Here is a 17,141-nt window from a genome sequence, read left to right as displayed (position 1 = left end):
GTGAGTTTGAGAAGTGCAACTAAATGCTCACCTGAAATCGTGATTAGTCTTATGACTTTTTCACACAGTCCCAGGTTGGTTTGGGTAGCTTTTTTCCTGTCATAATTGAAAAAATCTTTAAAAGCTGCTGTTTTTTATTTACTCGGGTTACTACAGATTGATAGTAAAGTTTGTTTGATTACGCACTCTAGTGTTAAGAAAAAAACAAAAGCAAATGAAAAATGTCTCACACCAAAATAACTGCTTAACACCCTGAGCCGTTGTCTTGGACGCTCCTTTTACTCTCGCTATTTTAGATTTAAAATGGCTGAGAAAGATTCAGTGGGAAAGACAGGAGGACAAAAGTGTGAAAGATGTGTGTATCCATTCAACACTGAAGAGGACCTTCATTACAAAGCAAGCAGGTCCTGTCAACGTCTTTTCATTACACGGTCCCATATATCCACCCCTGGTGTCCAAGCGGTCCGCCCTGTCGCCTGTCAGGAACAGGCACTCTCGGGGAAAGTCTTCCTATCTATCCGATTCCCTCTCGCTACGCCTGAATCCAGGCTGCGAGGCGGGAGAGGCCAGGCAGAAAGGGAGGAATCGTGTTTGCCATCAACAGCTCAAGAGAGTAGCATGGCAGCAAGATTGATGACACCTTCGCTGAAAGTAACAAAAGAACTCCTGTGCACGAGGGCCCGCTTATGGGGCTTGATAGAGTTGTCATCCTCTTAATAAACAGCTCTGATATGTCAGCGATAGTGGCAGCAGTGACTGTACCACGCTCACCCACCAAGCGATGGGTAGGACCACCTGCTGGCAACACAACACACACATCCATGGAGGAAGGCCCCTGCGGGCATCAGAAGGCTGTTTTAGGAGAAGTTGTTAATAAATGACAGAAACGTCAATTTCACTGCTGCACGAAGCAACCAGCAGTTTTTATTTATAAATGGGATATAAAGTATGTTTTGGCTGAATAGTATTTATTCATTTGGAAAATGACAGTGTTTATTCTGGTTTTTATTCTGATGTCTCGTGTCTTCAAGGAATATTTCATAATTGAACACTAGGTAGTGCTTGTTGCAAACTTAGTGGTGTTTATTGAGCATCTGGTGGTTCCTGGTGGCATGTATCATGTTAAAAGATGCCTGATTTCAAGGATATTGAATATGTACACAAATGGCTTGCCATAGAGGACTACTAAAGCTGCTATATTACCTAGTAACTCTACAAAATACTGTTTATCCCAATTTTGTGTGTTGATGAGAATTACTTTAGACAGCAGCTCGCTTTTTTATGTTGTTGTACTGAGAACAAAGTAACAAAAATAAGTTTTCTTCAAGGTAAATGACATACATACTTGGTAGAAATAGATTTACCATTACATCTATGTACAAAATTCCTAAACCACCCTTTTAATTTTATCCATTTACAGCAGGAATAATGTCGTAGCTTAGCAACTAGAATCTTACAAGAAAAGAAAATCAACATTAATTTATTTAATATCACAAACTTTGTTAAAAATAATTAGTGAGTGGTTGATGTTGGACACAACTGCACAAAGACAGCAAGGAAATTTGAAGATTTAATAATAATAATAAAAAAAGACGATAAAACAAACTTACAAGGGAGCCAAAGCAGAACAATAAATCCATGGAGAATAAAAAACAGCAAGGAGACATGAGAAGCATGCAGAGTTAAACAGGGAAGTAACAAGAAGAACCAGCAAGGAGTGACTGAGAAAGAAGTGCTTAAGAACTGGGAGGTTGAATCCTGAAACAATTGACCTGGGCTGATTAGTTAACTGCTTGCAGGTGTGAAGGGAGAGAGCAGAAGTCTGACCGAGGAGAGGGAGAGAGAGAGAGAGAAAGTGGCACAGGGGACAATTGAGAGTACACAGGGAACTAAAAAACAATGTAATAGTACAGCAAACAAAACATAATTTAAGTAAAGTAAAAATAACTACACACAAGAAATAAATATAAACAAAAATAACTAAGAAAGGACAGAGCTAAAAAAAACACGAACAAGAGGAACAAGGCTGATCTAAACAAAATAAGGAACTAACTAACACAAAATAATAACAAAACTAGCATCACATCAAACCACAAAACAACCTAAGATACTAACACATAACTCGTACAAAACCATGTGGTACAACATCACTGAGAGGGACCCAGAATAAGAAGAAGAACATGTGTTTTTATTACTGTGTGTTAAGTGTTTAGCTTAAGCTCAAACTAATGTGTTCCATAGGAAACTGACATGCAAGAGCTTCATAGTGATTCACTTTCATATTTTACGACTCATTGTGTGGCGTAAAACTTGACCCAGCTGCTCGATTAAAGCTCAGTTTTAACAATAAATGTGTTTTACCATATTATGTGTCACTCCTTTTCTACTAAACACCCCCAAAACAGGATCTTCAAGTTTCAGTCAACTAAGTATTTACCAAATTAAACAACCTGAATTTCATCTTAGAGAAAAAAAATTTGATTATTTAATAATTAATACCTACAGATTTCCATGAAATCTGTAGGTATTACACTGCTTTTTGATTTCTTATTTCCAGCACCTACAAAATCTTACCAGCTGATCATTACTTTCTTCATTTAATAAAATGTATTTAAAAATTAGGAAGGAAAAAGTGACAAGGATGAAAAACACAGCATTATAATCAAAAAATCTATTTACAATCTGACATGAATTTGGTGATTATAAATCCACCAGTCATTCCAAATAAAATAAAAAAATACACACATTGAATAAAAGCCGTATGGGGTCAGAATGACACAAAATATTCAATTTTTTAGTTATAAAGTCTGTAAGTTCCAATATTCTCTTATTTTTCACTAGAAACATTGTTGTCTCTGTCACGATTCAATCTGCAGCACACTCCCCACTCGCTGTATAATACCTAGTTAAAGCCAGCAGGGTGTGAAATGGTGTTTGGAAATAAATGAAACTGACTATGAAACAGTGGAGTCGGGAGATATTGCCATGTCAAGATGACAGACAAGTCCTGGAATGGAGCAAAAAAGTTATTATCCCCAAAGAACAGCAAGTCTGGATTAAATATAACCCATGATGTTTCACGCTGCTCTGCTTTCAACCTCACGGCTACATGGCAGAGAATAAAAGCAAGAATATCTGGAAATGTACATGTTTTTACTCGTTGATTTTTATTTAAAAAATATTAATAGTTTTTAATGTTGCTATGTCAATAAGTGTTATTGCAAATTGTTTACTTCTTGACATGCCACACGAAATTCTGTGAAGGAGCTTTAAAGGAACATGATCCCTTGAGGCCGGCCTTATTTACAACTGGACTGATGAGTAACAGAGGACATTCTGGACATTGAGATAGTGACAAGTATGTGGTTAGCTTTATTAATTTTTAAGGTGGAGTGCTGTCGTGTCTTAGAGGTTGAGAAGATATGTGTCAGTGGAGAGAGTGCAGAGGTTAGGGTCTATTTGTTAAGAGGATGAGTAGGGTGGAGGTGTAATCATCACACCACTCATTCTGCACAGAGTGAGAGATTCAAGTCAGGACTACAAAGAAAAAAGTTGAAAATGTGAAAAATCAATAATCCTGAGTGACAGAGGAAACAACTAATCTGAACCAGGCCAATTCAGAGTTCCCTCCCTGTTAGACTTGGATAAAACAGTTTGTATTTCAAAAATCCCTTAATATAAAGGGAGTTCAGTCTTTAAACTTCTCGACATGATCAAAATGTCCCCTGTTAAATTTAACATTAGCAGCTGCTGCCCTCTGCTGGAACATAAAATTACTGCATTTTGGTTTCTCTAATATTTAAATAACTCACATTGACAATCTTGACAGTAAATTGAGCAGAAATCTAATTTTCACAGAAAACTATGAAAATATTTGCACAAACAGTCATGTTAAGCTCAGCTAAAATAGTACATTTGGTTCTGCTATTTATTACCTGAATATGTGTTATTTTTTACCTCAAATTTAGAATATGTTAAATTAAAAATAATTCAGCTTCCTTCTCTGATTATTGCTTTCTTCTCAGTTTATGTGGACCTCCACATCGTCATAAGATTGAAATTATACTATATTCTTTTCACATGATTGATTGAACAGTTGAATTAGATATTTTTGAAGACCAGGACAATGCTCACTGCTCAGAAGGGTTTCTAAACACACATTAGGCTTCCAAAGGGCTCGATCCCCCTTTAATCATGACAAAGCTGTGTTGATGTTTGCTGTGATGGATACTGTTTTGAGATTATTATTCTTTTGTTAAATCTAAAATAATTTCAATTATACCTCATGTGCCTTGACTACTTTATTCTGACAGCTGGTGCAATCATTACTTCAGTTTTGCACCCTGCACAAATTGTGGCATAAAAAATAAGACAGCTACATGTGAAAAGTTTCCAGGAAGAGCAATCTTATTCAACATGTTACCATTAAATAGTTACAGCTTCACAAAACACACTTTGTCCTTCACTTAGTGAGAGTAATCACATCATGCACACTGTGTGATAAGACTTGTAAAAACACTTACGTCAGATTCTCGCAGTATCAGCAGGTCCTCTCTAAGCAGTGACGTGTCCAGGTTTAAACATCTACAGCCCTGGTCTGCAAAAGTCAGGGAGACGGCTTAGGAGTTTTAATAAAACAATCATTCTCAACTTAGTCAATTAGACGAAAGATTTTAAACAATTGAAGCAAATTAGACACAACAAACAATCTTCCCTCACCCATAATCAAAGATTTGCAGCTTTGCAGAGAGATGTTTATTGGCTTTAAGATGTTTGCAACACTGACTGCTTGTTGAAACGTTCAGTTATTTTTTCATGTATAAAAAATATACTGATTTATATGTTTTATCTGATGTAACTAAATGCTTGCTTGTGGTTGCAGTAGAGATGCATGGATGGTTTAATATAAAAAAAATGATCAGATGAAATAGTTAACTTTGCACTCAAAAGCAATCAAAATTCGTAAGATGTAAACATATATATATAAGTACTTGATACATTATCTCACACTCACAACACACTAAAACCTTATTAATTTTGGAGCTAATATTTAATTTTAAATACTTTTTTTTTTTTACCTTCCAAAGCAATAAAATGCTCTCGGTATTTTTCCTAATAATGTTTAGAATGTTTTCTTCAATAATGCCTTTATTTAAATGTATGTATTTCATAGAACAAAATATCTGCAAGCTTGTAGAACAAAATCTTTTTGTTTGCCATGTTTCCTCCCACATGAATTCTTTAGCATGGGTTGGTTATCCTCTTTAAATATTAGGTTTCACATGACAGAAAACTCCCAACAGCCTGGTGAAGCAGCTTGCACCATGCCCTCAGGCAAATTTGACACTAACTAATCTGTGTCAGCTCGACATATTTTGTCTGCGTGACTACACACAAAAACTCACAGTTTCCAACAAGAGAGTTTTAGAGCAGTGATGTGTTGCTTCTGATCTAATTTATTTTTTTAAAATGAGGAAACATAAAACAATCCTTTGTGTGCTATGAAGACATTTCTCCTCTCAATTAGGCAATCGTCTTCAGTTCTTGTATTATGTTTCAAGATGGGATTAGGTGAACGAAGCATTGTGTGAAAGTTTAAAACAGCTCAATGATGATTGACCCAGATGACTCAGAGGGCAGAAGAGTAGGTCAACTGTTTACATCACTCTGATGATCTTATCAGCGCCATTGTTCCAACCATGGATTATAAACCAGTGACAACACAGTTCATTGTCAGAACTGAGGGAAAACCTCTACACAGAAACAAAAAAAAGGAAAGTCCAGTTGCGGCTTGCTGAAGTACTCGAAGAAGGATCACCTTGTTTCATGACATGAAACCATAGACACAGTAAACTATATTTCTGTAGTTTACTGGAGTCCCAATGCTCCAGTATTTCTAAATTACTTTGGAACTTTTTACAGGCTGATAAATATCAGTGGCTTTGTTTTGTAGATGTCCATAAATGATCTCAGGTCAGGGCTCGAAATGTTGCTTTTCAAGTCTTTTAGCCAACTTCATGTTGTCAGACAGGTTCTGTTCTCATGATACCTTGACTCTATAAGTGCAGAGTTTGATTTTATAAAACAGTATTTGAAGAGTTTGAAATCAAGCATGCTACTCAAGAGATTGTGCTGTCAACTGTTAACCATTTCAAATCAATCTGGTAAAAGTTTGGTACACAGAACTACAAGGCAAAGCTAAGCCACAAAGACAATCAAAAAGGTGAATCACATTCTCATCTTGACTCTTTTGCAATGATAAATATTTTCGAACAAACATCTGTTGAAACTTATGTGGACAAACATGAGACAACGGCAATTGCCTGTAGTACTACCTGCAAGTACTGCTATAAGACGAACAAGTGTAAAATTAAAAGTACATGTAAGAAATGTCATTTTAACCTTGCATTTAGTTAGTGTGTGGAGGAGTAAGAGCCAAGAGGCTGTAGTGTGTGGTAGGTCTGACCTGTGCTCCCTATATGCTTATTTTTCTCTATTTTAGACAAGAAACCCAACAATTGAAAAAGTTAAAGAGGTGCTGTACTGCTATTTTTAAACACTCGTCTAATGTTGTACTTTGACAACTTCTGCAATTTGTTCTTATCTTCTACACTGCTCAATCACTCAGTCCAGCAGGTGGCACTGTAAGGAAAGCTAAGTGTAAAATTCCCTTTGAGAGACACCAATAAGTCTGATGTGCAGAAAGATCATTGGGGTTCAGACTTAAGTAGCGCATGGATGAAAACACTCTTTTTTTAAATTAAATAATGACATATGGGACAGACAGGATTTGCTGTTTAAAATAAGTAAATGTCCTTTCATGTAAATAGAAAAGAGGAATTAGTGTGATGAATTCCCCACTTTGAATCCAGGACAGAGTACAACCAGAGGGATACAGACTGAGAAGAAGCAGAAATGTCAACCAGAAACGTCTGGTTCTGTGTTAAGCAAACACAGCAAACACAGAACCAGTGATGGTCCATTATAAATCATCCCCAGTTTGGAGGGAGTCAAATTGCTCTTTCTTGAGTTTTAACCTCAATCTTTTCAGTTGCAGAAAAAGCTGAACTAAACAGAGTCATGGCCTTGCTGCAGAAGTTTGACTTGTGAGATTACTCAGAAATTTTGTTCTGTGGGTTTTGATCATGTACGATAAGCTGACCAGTCAAGCAATTTGTTTTCCGTGCTTCTGCACACATGATTTCAATTGATGGCTGATTCACAGGTTTTTGCTGAATTGTATTCATCTGAATGTGGTTTATTGAAGCAGGGAAACATCTAAAACATGCAGGTCAGTGTGCCTTGAGGACCACGGTTTAGAAACAGTGGTCTACAGGAAACATTTATTTTACAGCAATCACACTCCTGCCATCTATGGGGGTATTTGTAAGCTAAGAAAAAGTAGCAAGTTTTAGTGGAAGGGCAACATGAATCCTCAACCAATAACAGCACTAAATTAAAGCAATTAAGTAATATATGAGAATTGACTGTTTACCAAATATATGTGTGTAAAGTCTCTTTACTCACCCTGGTACATGGCAACATTAACACCTGCTTCTTCTTGATTCCTAATAGGACCATATTCCATTTGAAGTTTTTAAAGGAACAGTGTCTGCAATTTAAATTTAATGTCCTTTAACTCTGATGAAACAGTATAAAACAGCCAAAAAGCGCAGTTTGTTGACTTTGAGGAACAACATTTTCTCCATGTAATGGGATAGGTGTTGAAAATACTTATTAGTTTACAAAATTTGTTTACCTTGTGTAGAGTTTGTATCTTCATATGAACAGCTACTGTAGTTATTATACACAGATAAATACCTATAAATAATTTCAGAATGATTAAAACTCTCCACACACAGGAAATCATAAAGTCTTGTAAGAAAAATACCTTATGAATGGTTAAACCTTTTGAATGTCAATGAATGCACCATACAAGACCATGCACTTCTAATAGCTTCTTTTGAGTTTAATACAAACTTAAGTGAGGGACATAGTTTAACATGTATTCTAATTAAGACACAAAATTACTACCACCATCAAAGTACTTACAAAGGATGTCTTTCATTTTAAGTAGGCAAAAAATAAAACGGAAGAAGTCAAAATAAGACCTCAAATACAACCAGAAACTGGTATCATTCAGGGAAAACACCAATCAGTGCATCTCTATACAAGACGATAAAGTAAAGTACATGACAGTATCTTTTTAAAGGAATGTATTAATTCATCTTGTGTATTTTTTATTCTCATATTCGTGTTCTAAAAAAGTTAACTGCACCTGTACATTTCTATTGTTTTCATTATATAACCTTTAATTAAAAAAGCAAAACCCTGTCATACTAATATCTGCCACACGGTGTCGCCTTGGATTCATCAAATCCTAAAGTGGACCACGCTTTAGGAGTTGTCCATCTGCCGTTGGACATTTTGTTCCACACAGCGATACGTTCCTAGCACCGAATACCAGACACTTATCTTTTTGTTCTCAGTTTATCCCTTTAGATTGAGTTTCTTCATAAGAGGGGAGCTCACTCCCCGATGAGAGATAATAGTTCAGGTGCTGCTAGGGAGCCTTGAGGCTGACCAATCATGGAGCGGCGTGCCCTCCTCTCCCGCGCTCTCTCCGCCCAGTCGACCAATCAAAGAAGTGAGGCGTCCCAGTTCCTGCTCTTATAAAAGTAGCTCGATCTTTAGCGGTGGTATCGGAGAATGAGAGAGATACTAAAGAACCATCATCGAACCACACATTGGACCTGCCAGTCCTTTAGTTTTTATTTAAATTTCCTTGTTTCTCCAGGTATGTCTACACATTTTTCTCTTATTCGGCAGCTTTGTTTAATTAGTCAGACTGGGAAGTTAAAACTGCGGCAGACTTTTCATTGTTACACGTATTATTTCGGTAGTTTTTACTCAACTTGTTTTCTGTGCTGTAGCAGAAGGTATTGGGTCCGTTTCAGTGTTTTAGACTTTCACTGTTTGTTAGTTATTAGTATCTAATTCTAACCAAAAAGGGAATGATGTAATCATGCCGCTCTCTTGCAGTCAACAGTAGTAACCATGTTGAAAGCAACAAGACGCAGAGCAGTAATCAGTTAAAATGGATTGTCCTCAAGTTATCTTATTTGCGCTGTTCTCGTCTCCGTCCTAAATTTATTAGTCAGCATCTGTGTGAGAAAATCGCCCCTCCTTTTGTTTACCAGGCGGATAAAACTGGAAATGTTTTTTTTTTTTTCCCTTCCACATCCTCAACATGTTTTTCAACCCCGCGCCCACCTCCCCTTCTAGAAAACCAAAATAACAATGGTGCTGTTTTTTGTGCTTTTGCGCCCCCGAAGCCCAGCTAGTTACGCAACATGTGATCCATCTCTGCTCATCTCACATATTTACTCTCTCCTCCTCGCACTCTCAGGTGTGTTATAGTATCAGTTAAGATGGCCACGTCCGCCAGCGCCAGCTTGAGTAAAACTATCAAGCAGCAGTACATGGAGCTGCCCCAGGGGGATAAAGTCCAGGCCATGTACATTTGGGTTGATGGAACAGGAGAGGGGCTCCGGTGCAAAACAAGAACTCTTGATTTTGAGCCCAAAAGTATTGAAGGTAAGTGTCAGTCTCATGAACCTATTCAAGTAGCTGTACACAATGATCCCAGTGACCCCAATCAGGGTATGACAAAGTGTAATAGTTGCTCTCATTTTCTTGCAGATCTCCCTGAGTGGAACTTTGATGGCTCCAGTACCTACCAGGCAGAAGGCTCCAACAGCGACATGTATCTGATTCCTGCTGCCATGTTTCGCGATCCATTCCGCAAAGATCCCAACAAGCTGATCCTGTGTGAAGTCCAGAAGTACAACCGCAAACCTGCTGGTTAGTAAGCCTGTATAATAATCACAAAAGTATTTAAAATCACTTGTACAAAGTTGATCTTTTTATATTTAGAGGACCCAACATTAAGTAACTCAGTCTTTAAATGCTGTTTGAATTGTGTGAATGTAAAAGTTGAATAATTTGCTCAACCTAATTTCCTTTCTGCAGAAACCAACCTTCGCATCACATGTAATAAGGTGATGGAGATGGTGAGAGACCAGCATCCCTGGTTTGGTATGGAGCAGGAGTACACCATACTGGGCACAGATGGACATCCCTTCGGCTGGCCGTCCAACGGATTTCCTGGACCACAAGGTGAGCAAGTTGTCTGCTTAGTTCTGTCTGCATGAAGGCTACATTGTATATTTTTTAAGACTTTTTTTTTATATCTTTGTAGGTCCATATTACTGTGGAGTTGGAGCTGACAAAGCCTATGGCAGAGATATTGTAGAGGCTCATTACAGAGCATGTTTGTATGCTGGCGTCAACATCTGTGGAACAAATGCAGAAGTGATGCCTGCCCAGGTAATAATATGAGCCCAATGTATGCTTTAATGTTTGTCTTGTTTTTCCCACCGAGTTATGAAATGATTGTTTGCTTGTGTGTTCTAGTGGGAGTTTCAGGTTGGACCATGTGAGGGGATTGACATGGGTGATCATCTGTGGGTGGCGCGCTTCATCTTGCATCGTGTCTGCGAAGATTTTGGTGTTGTGGCATCGTTCGACCCCAAGCCCATCCCAGGAAACTGGAACGGCGCAGGTTGCCATACAAACTTCAGTACAAAAGAAATGAGGGAAGACGGCGGACTAAAGTGAGTTGCAAAGACGATTTGTATCTTTTTAAGAGTAGTTGTAAATTTGCTTGTTATATCTGACACTCATGTTGCCGTTCTGATTCCAGAGCTATTGAAGAGTCCATTGAGAAGCTCGGAAAGCGTCACGAGTACCACATACGTGCCTATGATCCTAAAGGGGGTCTTGACAATGCCCGCCGCCTCACTGGCCACCATGAAACGTCAAACATTCATGAATTCTCCGCAGGCGTGGCCAACCGTGGTGCCAGCATTCGCATTCCCCGCAGCGTCGGCCAGGAGAAGAGGGGCTACTTTGAAGACCGACGCCCGTCAGCCAACTGTGATCCATACGGTGTGACCGAAGCTCTGATCCGCACTTGTCTGCTGAGTGAAGAGGGCGAGGAACCGACGGATTACTAAACCCGCAACTCCCAGACTGACTTTTACCGCCCTCCCAAATTTCTTTAAAATATACTAGTACTGTATTTTTATGTTTTTCTCCCACTAAGATGATTTTTAACTTGCAATGATAATAATTTAAAGTTGGCTGGTCAACTTGAAACAAGGTAATGAGATACTTGGTAGTTATGAGCTGGTGATGTCAGGGTATACCTCTCCTTGTGTCATGAAACAGGGATTGGCTTTTGTAACACTGTTCTTAGCCCATGCCATATCATTCCCTCTTTGTCTGTCTGAGACTAAAACAAACTAAAGCACAAGGACATTGCAGAGTAGGGCAGCTAAGGCTGGACAACTTGTGTAAAATGTATAAATGTGACTAGTTCTTGTGCTGTTGATATGTGTTGACCTGACTATCCAGTCCTCAATGTTACTAATGTTCTCATTCTATGAAATGTCTGTTTTTTAATGATGTTTGATGTCCTCAAATTCTGGCACATTTTGGTCAACTTGTATAGACTAGTAGATGTCCCTGACATGAGTTGTTATAAAGTGGTGGCTCTTTCCATAATGCCATTTGTAGAGTTTCCTCAAGGAGTTTTATCCTTTTGTTAACTGCGATATATTGTAATGCACCTGATTTGGTAAAATGTCAAGTTTACTGAACCTGGTGATTTTTATTGATACATTTAAAACATTTATTTTTATCACAAATACGTGTGTTTGAGTCTTGTATTAAATTGTTTTATTTTGGATTTGCCATGCCGATGGCAAGATTTAATGATGCATTGCATAAACGTGAAGTGAGGCAAGATTCACTTTTTTAAATGAAGAGGGTTTGGAAAATTAAGACTTTATTTTTAGTTGTTTTTTTTTTTTTAGCAAAGCTGAGTGAAGTATCCATACTGTTGGACATGACAAACATACAGAAAACTGGTTTCAAGTAGCCATCTAGAGAGATACAGGCTGGTCTGCAGATTGCAGAGTATCTGCTCCAATTTGCCCAAACCCTTCAAACATCCCGTTTTGCAGGTTCTTATAAGAAACTAAACACAGAACAGCAAAATCAAATGGAACAAGTCAAATTTAACGGGCTGCACCTTCTCATATGCCAAAACATTTTGTGGTTTCAGCTTGGCATATTTCTAACCAACCGCTCAACGGCAGCTTTGTTCTCACCGTTGTTTTTCTTCTGTCTCCTGTGGGTGGAAACTGGATAGTGAGGCACTCATATTTATTAGGCTCTTTCAATGCTATGGCCTGAGGACAATCTCCCTGTCGGTTCTCTGTTAAACTCCTTTACACTGATTGTTATGGGTGATGGCTCCGACTTATTTTGTCAGAGCCATCTGTAATAATCTGGTTTTAACCTTCAGAATTACAGATATCTGTATTTCTAACATGGGATTTTGAGTGATACAAACTCTAACCTTCAAGTGATACAAACTCTTAATGGATACAAGGAGTACTCGGTCCTTGTATCTGCTAGCTGGTTTTGGACTTTCAGAACAATTTTTTTCCATACTTGCACGAGACATAAACGTCCATTTCTGCTGTGCTCTCCCTTCCAGGGGGAAGGGCCACTGAGTTTGTTTCTGAGACCTTTCACCTAGATCCCAGCTGCTTCACACCATAAAGATGTTAGTCAGTGCACTGATTGGCTCTCATTGGAACAAGCTAACCAATCTCAAAGTGAAGGGCTGGATCCTGTGTACGGATCTGGACAGCTGGACCGAAGCTAACAAGTGTTCTCTATCTTTTTTTTTGTTGCTGCTGTTCTTTAAATCATAAACCATGTTCTACCCTTCACCTGTTGTGTACATGACTTTGCTGAATTCCCAGACTATCTGCACACACATGTGCCTGAACAACCAGGCATTACAGTGAGCTCCAAGCTAACATGCCGTTCTACAGTGCAGGTTCAAAACAGATGATGTCAAGGTGGAGATTGTAAACTAACCCATGGAGGGAAAAAAAACAGCAAAATTAAATGTAGACTCTGACAAAGATTATACTCTAGGTGATCACTTTATTGAGCACATCTTTCTAGTTACAGGTTTGACTCTTTTGCCTTCAATTCTTTGCAGTAAATATTTAAAAATGTGTCTATAACATGTCTTATCTATTTAAGTCCTTGTTGACATGATATTATCACCTAATTGCTTCAAATGTTTTAGCTGTGCATCCATAATGCATATTCAGCGTTTCACCATGTCCCAGTGATGTAGTTGCTCTATCAGATGCAAATTTGGTGAGCATGGCCACTGTGAATGCATGTCAAGAAACCAGTTTGAGATGATTTGAGCTTTGTGAGGTCATGCATTGTCCTGTTGGACGTAACCATTAGAAGTTGGGTACACTGTGGTCATAAAATGACTAAAGCATTCAAACAATGACCGAGTGGTTCTAAGGAAATATGTTAAGATAATTTTTTCCAAATTACTGAGTTACCACCGTCAGCCTGAACCATTGACACAAGGAAGGGTGGATCCATGTTTTCATGTTGTTTACGTCAAAGACTCGTCAGACCAGGCAGACAGGAGCATCATCTGTTGTGTTTTTCTTGTGTTGTCTCCCTTCTGCTTCAAAGTTCAATGTGTGTGTTCAGAGATGGACTTCCACTCAGTTGAGACAGGAAGTTTTTTCAGCTATTGTTTCTACAATCTCCAGCCTATTCATCTCTGATATTATCAAGACATTTTGTCTGCCACTAACTGCCACTCTGGATATTTTATATTTCTTACCAGTTAAATAGTCCTGGTAAGAACCTACATCTAGATGCCTGAATGCAAAGAAGTTGTTCCGTGTGCTTGGCAGAAATACCATTTATGTTAAAAGCAAAGTGACCAGGGTGTGTGAGATCCAGAATCCAAACCTTGAATCTAACCACTACAAGCTACTGTCAGGCCAGTTTTCCCAGTGAAGCTTACAGGGTAAAAGAGGGACACAATGTCCACTTTTCTTAAGCCATCATGTCGTCTGTGCTCATGTTTTTGTGTGCCTGAAAGTATGAAATGTCAGCTTTCAAATAACATCTCTTTTTCAAGATTCAAAACTGTTGCTCTTGGCTCTCTGTTGGCAGCACTGTTCCCCTTGTTTGCAACTCGGGTGCTGTAACCGCCGACCCAGGATGTGGGGATCACCACCCTGCGACGATCTGTGAAAGCGGCTCGCTGACATTCAGTCACCAAGTAAAATCTTTCCGCTTCCTCGCTTTTGAAGCCGAAATAAGGGGGTTCTATTTGCATGCAGAATCCAAGCCTCTCTCTGCCTGGGAAGCTCAAACGAACGGGGGAGACACTGGACAAAGGATGGAGAGGGATGCTGCCCTGTTGCTATGACAACCACCGGAATGTACAGGCTGGATCGTGGTTGAAAAAAAAAACAAAAAACATTGAGATTATGTAAGGAGGAAAAACATGAAATGGGGTTTAATAAGTGGAGCTGCACAATACACCCTTAGGTCATGTACAGCTTTAAGATTCAAGTTAGTTTGCATTTATTCACACTGCTGCATCAAATACCCATAATCTTTTAAAAATCTTGCATATAAATGAAACAATTTTGGACGAAACATAGTGAATATTGTATGCACAAAAATGTGATTAAATAAAGACTTTTTACATAAGTGTTGTAACATCCTTGCCAGTGTATGTCCACCAAAGTCCCTGCTTTGAAACTGCTGTGTTGTGTAACAAATCACACTGGTTCAAACCAGAATGGGCTCTTCTCTGGAGTACACCGTACAGAGGAGGAGATCTGCACAGTAAAGTCATGACTTGTAGAGAATGGGGGGAGTGATGAAATTTGGAGAACAGCTTTGAAAGAAAAAATTGTCTCCAGATTGTTTTCTTGCAAAAATATACAGTGTGGGGCTTTTTCATGGCTCACATCTTAATAAAAAGCATGAGGAATCCTGATGCGGAGCAGAAAACAGGAAGGAGGTGAGATACCTAAATTAGGGTTCAAGTCTGTTTTATATAAAATAGAAAATGTTGGATTTATTTAATTGGAAAACAAATGTTTAGGCTGAATCTCTGACAAAAAAAAACATATTCTCAAATGTATTTTCACCCAAACTGAATCTATGCATACTTGCTCTTGCGATTTCTTACAAAAACTTGTCTGCAAAAGCAGAAACAAATTGTTTAAGAAATACAATCTGTTAGAGTCACTGATATGAAGCACACAGATTCTTGTAGGATACGGGGATCCTGATAGGCTGAGAGGCAAAGCATGACAGAGCTGAAGATAAACGCTGTAAATAAGGGGAGAGATAAACCACTCGTCCCTACCTGGGCTGTGATTGGTCCTTTGTTTTGCATGACATAGCGACACAGTTTTGAACGCACTGCTTGCAGCTCAGAAACAGTCTGCCTTTGTTTCTGGATATGTAGAGACAAGGGGGTCATAGACATGTTATTTTTTAGTAAATAAGGTGAAACAGAAGTAAAGAGAAGAAGGAAATCTACTGTATTTAAAGGATAAAAAAATTAAAAGGTGTTGACTACATGTTCTGGCACAGTTTTCAATGACCCGCTTGGACTGCAGGGCCGAATTTAAACTCCTTACACTTGAATAACCTTTGAATAATGCAATCAGCCAACCACGCATTTTTGTGCTTTTGTTTTCCTTTGTTACTAAAACAAATTATCCGTCGTCCATGGAATCTGAAATTAACCTTGAGGACCTTTGACATTCTCTGTTCATTAATTGTTCCAGTCACAAACCCTTCTTTCCAGCTCCACCACAGTTTGTGCTCTCAGGACTTGAATAGCGTGAATGGCCAGATGCCAGTGCTTCCACAAGTCGTCCTCCCCTCCCCCGACGAAATCCTGCTGGTTCATCTGCAGGGGTTGTCCCTTCAATTCACACCACAAAGGATTTTTGAAATGGAAAATTACCAAGAAACTGGACTTGGGTCTGGGGGGTAGTGAATTTTCCATTTCATAAAAGACACCTTCACTAAACAAGTAGTGCATAGTTGTGAAGTGGAAAAAAAAATTATTCACATGTAAAAAAAAAAAGAAGAAAAAATAGCAAAAAAAAAAAAACCCAAACATGATAATACTGGTTTACTCTGATACCTCTTAATTGAAATCCAGAGCAACCAATTTTAATGTGAAAAAATAAAAATATTGAAGCAATGTACATCTGGACACACCATGACACATGGTTTTGGAAGCATGATGCTATGGACACTTTTTTGTTTTGCAAGAACAGGGAAGCTGGTCAAAGTTAATTGGTAGACGGATGAAGATAAATACAGGGAAATCCCAGAACAAAGCCAATTTGAGGCTATAAATGACGTGAGAGTGAAGTGGAAGCTCATCTTCCAGTGGGGAAACGAGCCTAAGCTAATAGACAGAGCTACAGCAGAATATTTTAGATCAAAGTATTTTGATTTGTCAATCAAAGTCCAGATCTGAAAGAAAAAAGAAAGGTATCTGAAGGTCCAAATGTTGATAAGCTGCATATTGGAAATAAGACAAAAGCTCTGATTTGAGCATCTTTTCATTAAACTTTTACTGATATATTCTAGGACAACAGGACAAGATTGCTTGTGATCTCTTGTAGAAGTCGTACATTTTACACAGTCCAAATTGTGTTTATTCAGTGTTATTTCTAGAGTTATTTATAGTCTCGTGAAATGTCTTTGAATAAATATGATGGGTAAGGAAATGTTATATGGTGACAAAGAAACAAACAAAAAAACCTAGACAACTCCAAATGTGATGACTATTCTGTGCCATTCTAAACACTTTGTAAATGTCCCAAACTTCATAAGTTAAGCTATATCATATTATTTAATATAAAAAACCAGCCTGCTCTCAAAGTAAAACCAGAATTGCACAAGTTATATAGAATCCTAGAGTGGAGTCATGGGTTTGGTGCTTTAATGGCTGCACGAGACAGTAAGGCAGATGATGTGACTTTGGTTGTAAAAAGGAGTCAGACTTCATGAAATGACCCGGTCATACACCTTAAAAAGCTAATAAAAAACTGGACAGAGGAGCGTGTGTGTGTGTGTGCGTGTGCGTAAGTGTGGCCTTCTATTTGCTACAGTGTAAGGACCATTTTTCC

At 38.4% G+C, this 17,141-nt stretch overlaps 1 protein-coding gene and 1 long non-coding RNA gene across 2 annotated transcripts; one reads left to right on the top strand and one right to left on the bottom strand.

The window, feature by feature from the left end:
* The first annotated feature begins 8,632 nt into the window (after positions 1–8,632).
* Positions 8,633–11,771, top strand: glula (glutamate-ammonia ligase (glutamine synthase) a). Its single transcript, XM_032565703.1, has 7 exons — positions 8,633–8,797; positions 9,410–9,597; positions 9,703–9,864; positions 10,033–10,179; positions 10,262–10,389; positions 10,477–10,676; positions 10,766–11,771. The coding sequence occupies exons 2-7, from the start codon at positions 9,432–9,434 to the stop codon at positions 11,076–11,078; spliced, it is 1,116 nt and encodes a 371-aa protein (XP_032421594.1). The 5' UTR covers positions 8,633–8,797; positions 9,410–9,431; the 3' UTR covers positions 11,079–11,771.
* LOC116721766 (uncharacterized) lies at positions 11,502–12,619 on the bottom strand. Its single transcript, XR_004339682.1, has 2 exons — positions 12,176–12,619; positions 11,502–12,046 (listed from the first exon to the last, which is right to left on the bottom strand). It is a non-coding gene; the product is annotated as an uncharacterized LOC116721766 (long non-coding RNA).
* Between the last annotated feature and the right edge of the window lie 4,522 nt (positions 12,620–17,141).

Source organism: Xiphophorus hellerii, chromosome 6 (genome assembly GCF_003331165.1).
Source record: "Xiphophorus hellerii strain 12219 chromosome 6, Xiphophorus_hellerii-4.1, whole genome shotgun sequence".
NCBI lineage: Eukaryota > Metazoa > Chordata > Actinopteri > Cyprinodontiformes > Poeciliidae > Xiphophorus > Xiphophorus hellerii.
Note: the sequence above shows the minus strand (reverse complement) of the source record. Positions and strands in the feature narration are given on the sequence as shown.

Bases quoted from the DNA above. Each gene is read 5' to 3' on its own strand.
- glula (XM_032565703.1), top strand. From the start codon at position 9,432: ATGGCCACGTCCGCCAGCGCCAGCTTGAGTAAAACTATCAAGCAGCAG. The intron at 9,598-9,702 runs GTAAGTGTCAGT...ATTTTCTTGCAG, and splicing joins TGAGCCCAAAAGTATTGAAG to ATCTCCCTGAGTGGAACTTT. The intron at 9,865-10,032 runs GTTAGTAAGCCT...TCCTTTCTGCAG, and splicing joins GTACAACCGCAAACCTGCTG to AAACCAACCTTCGCATCACA.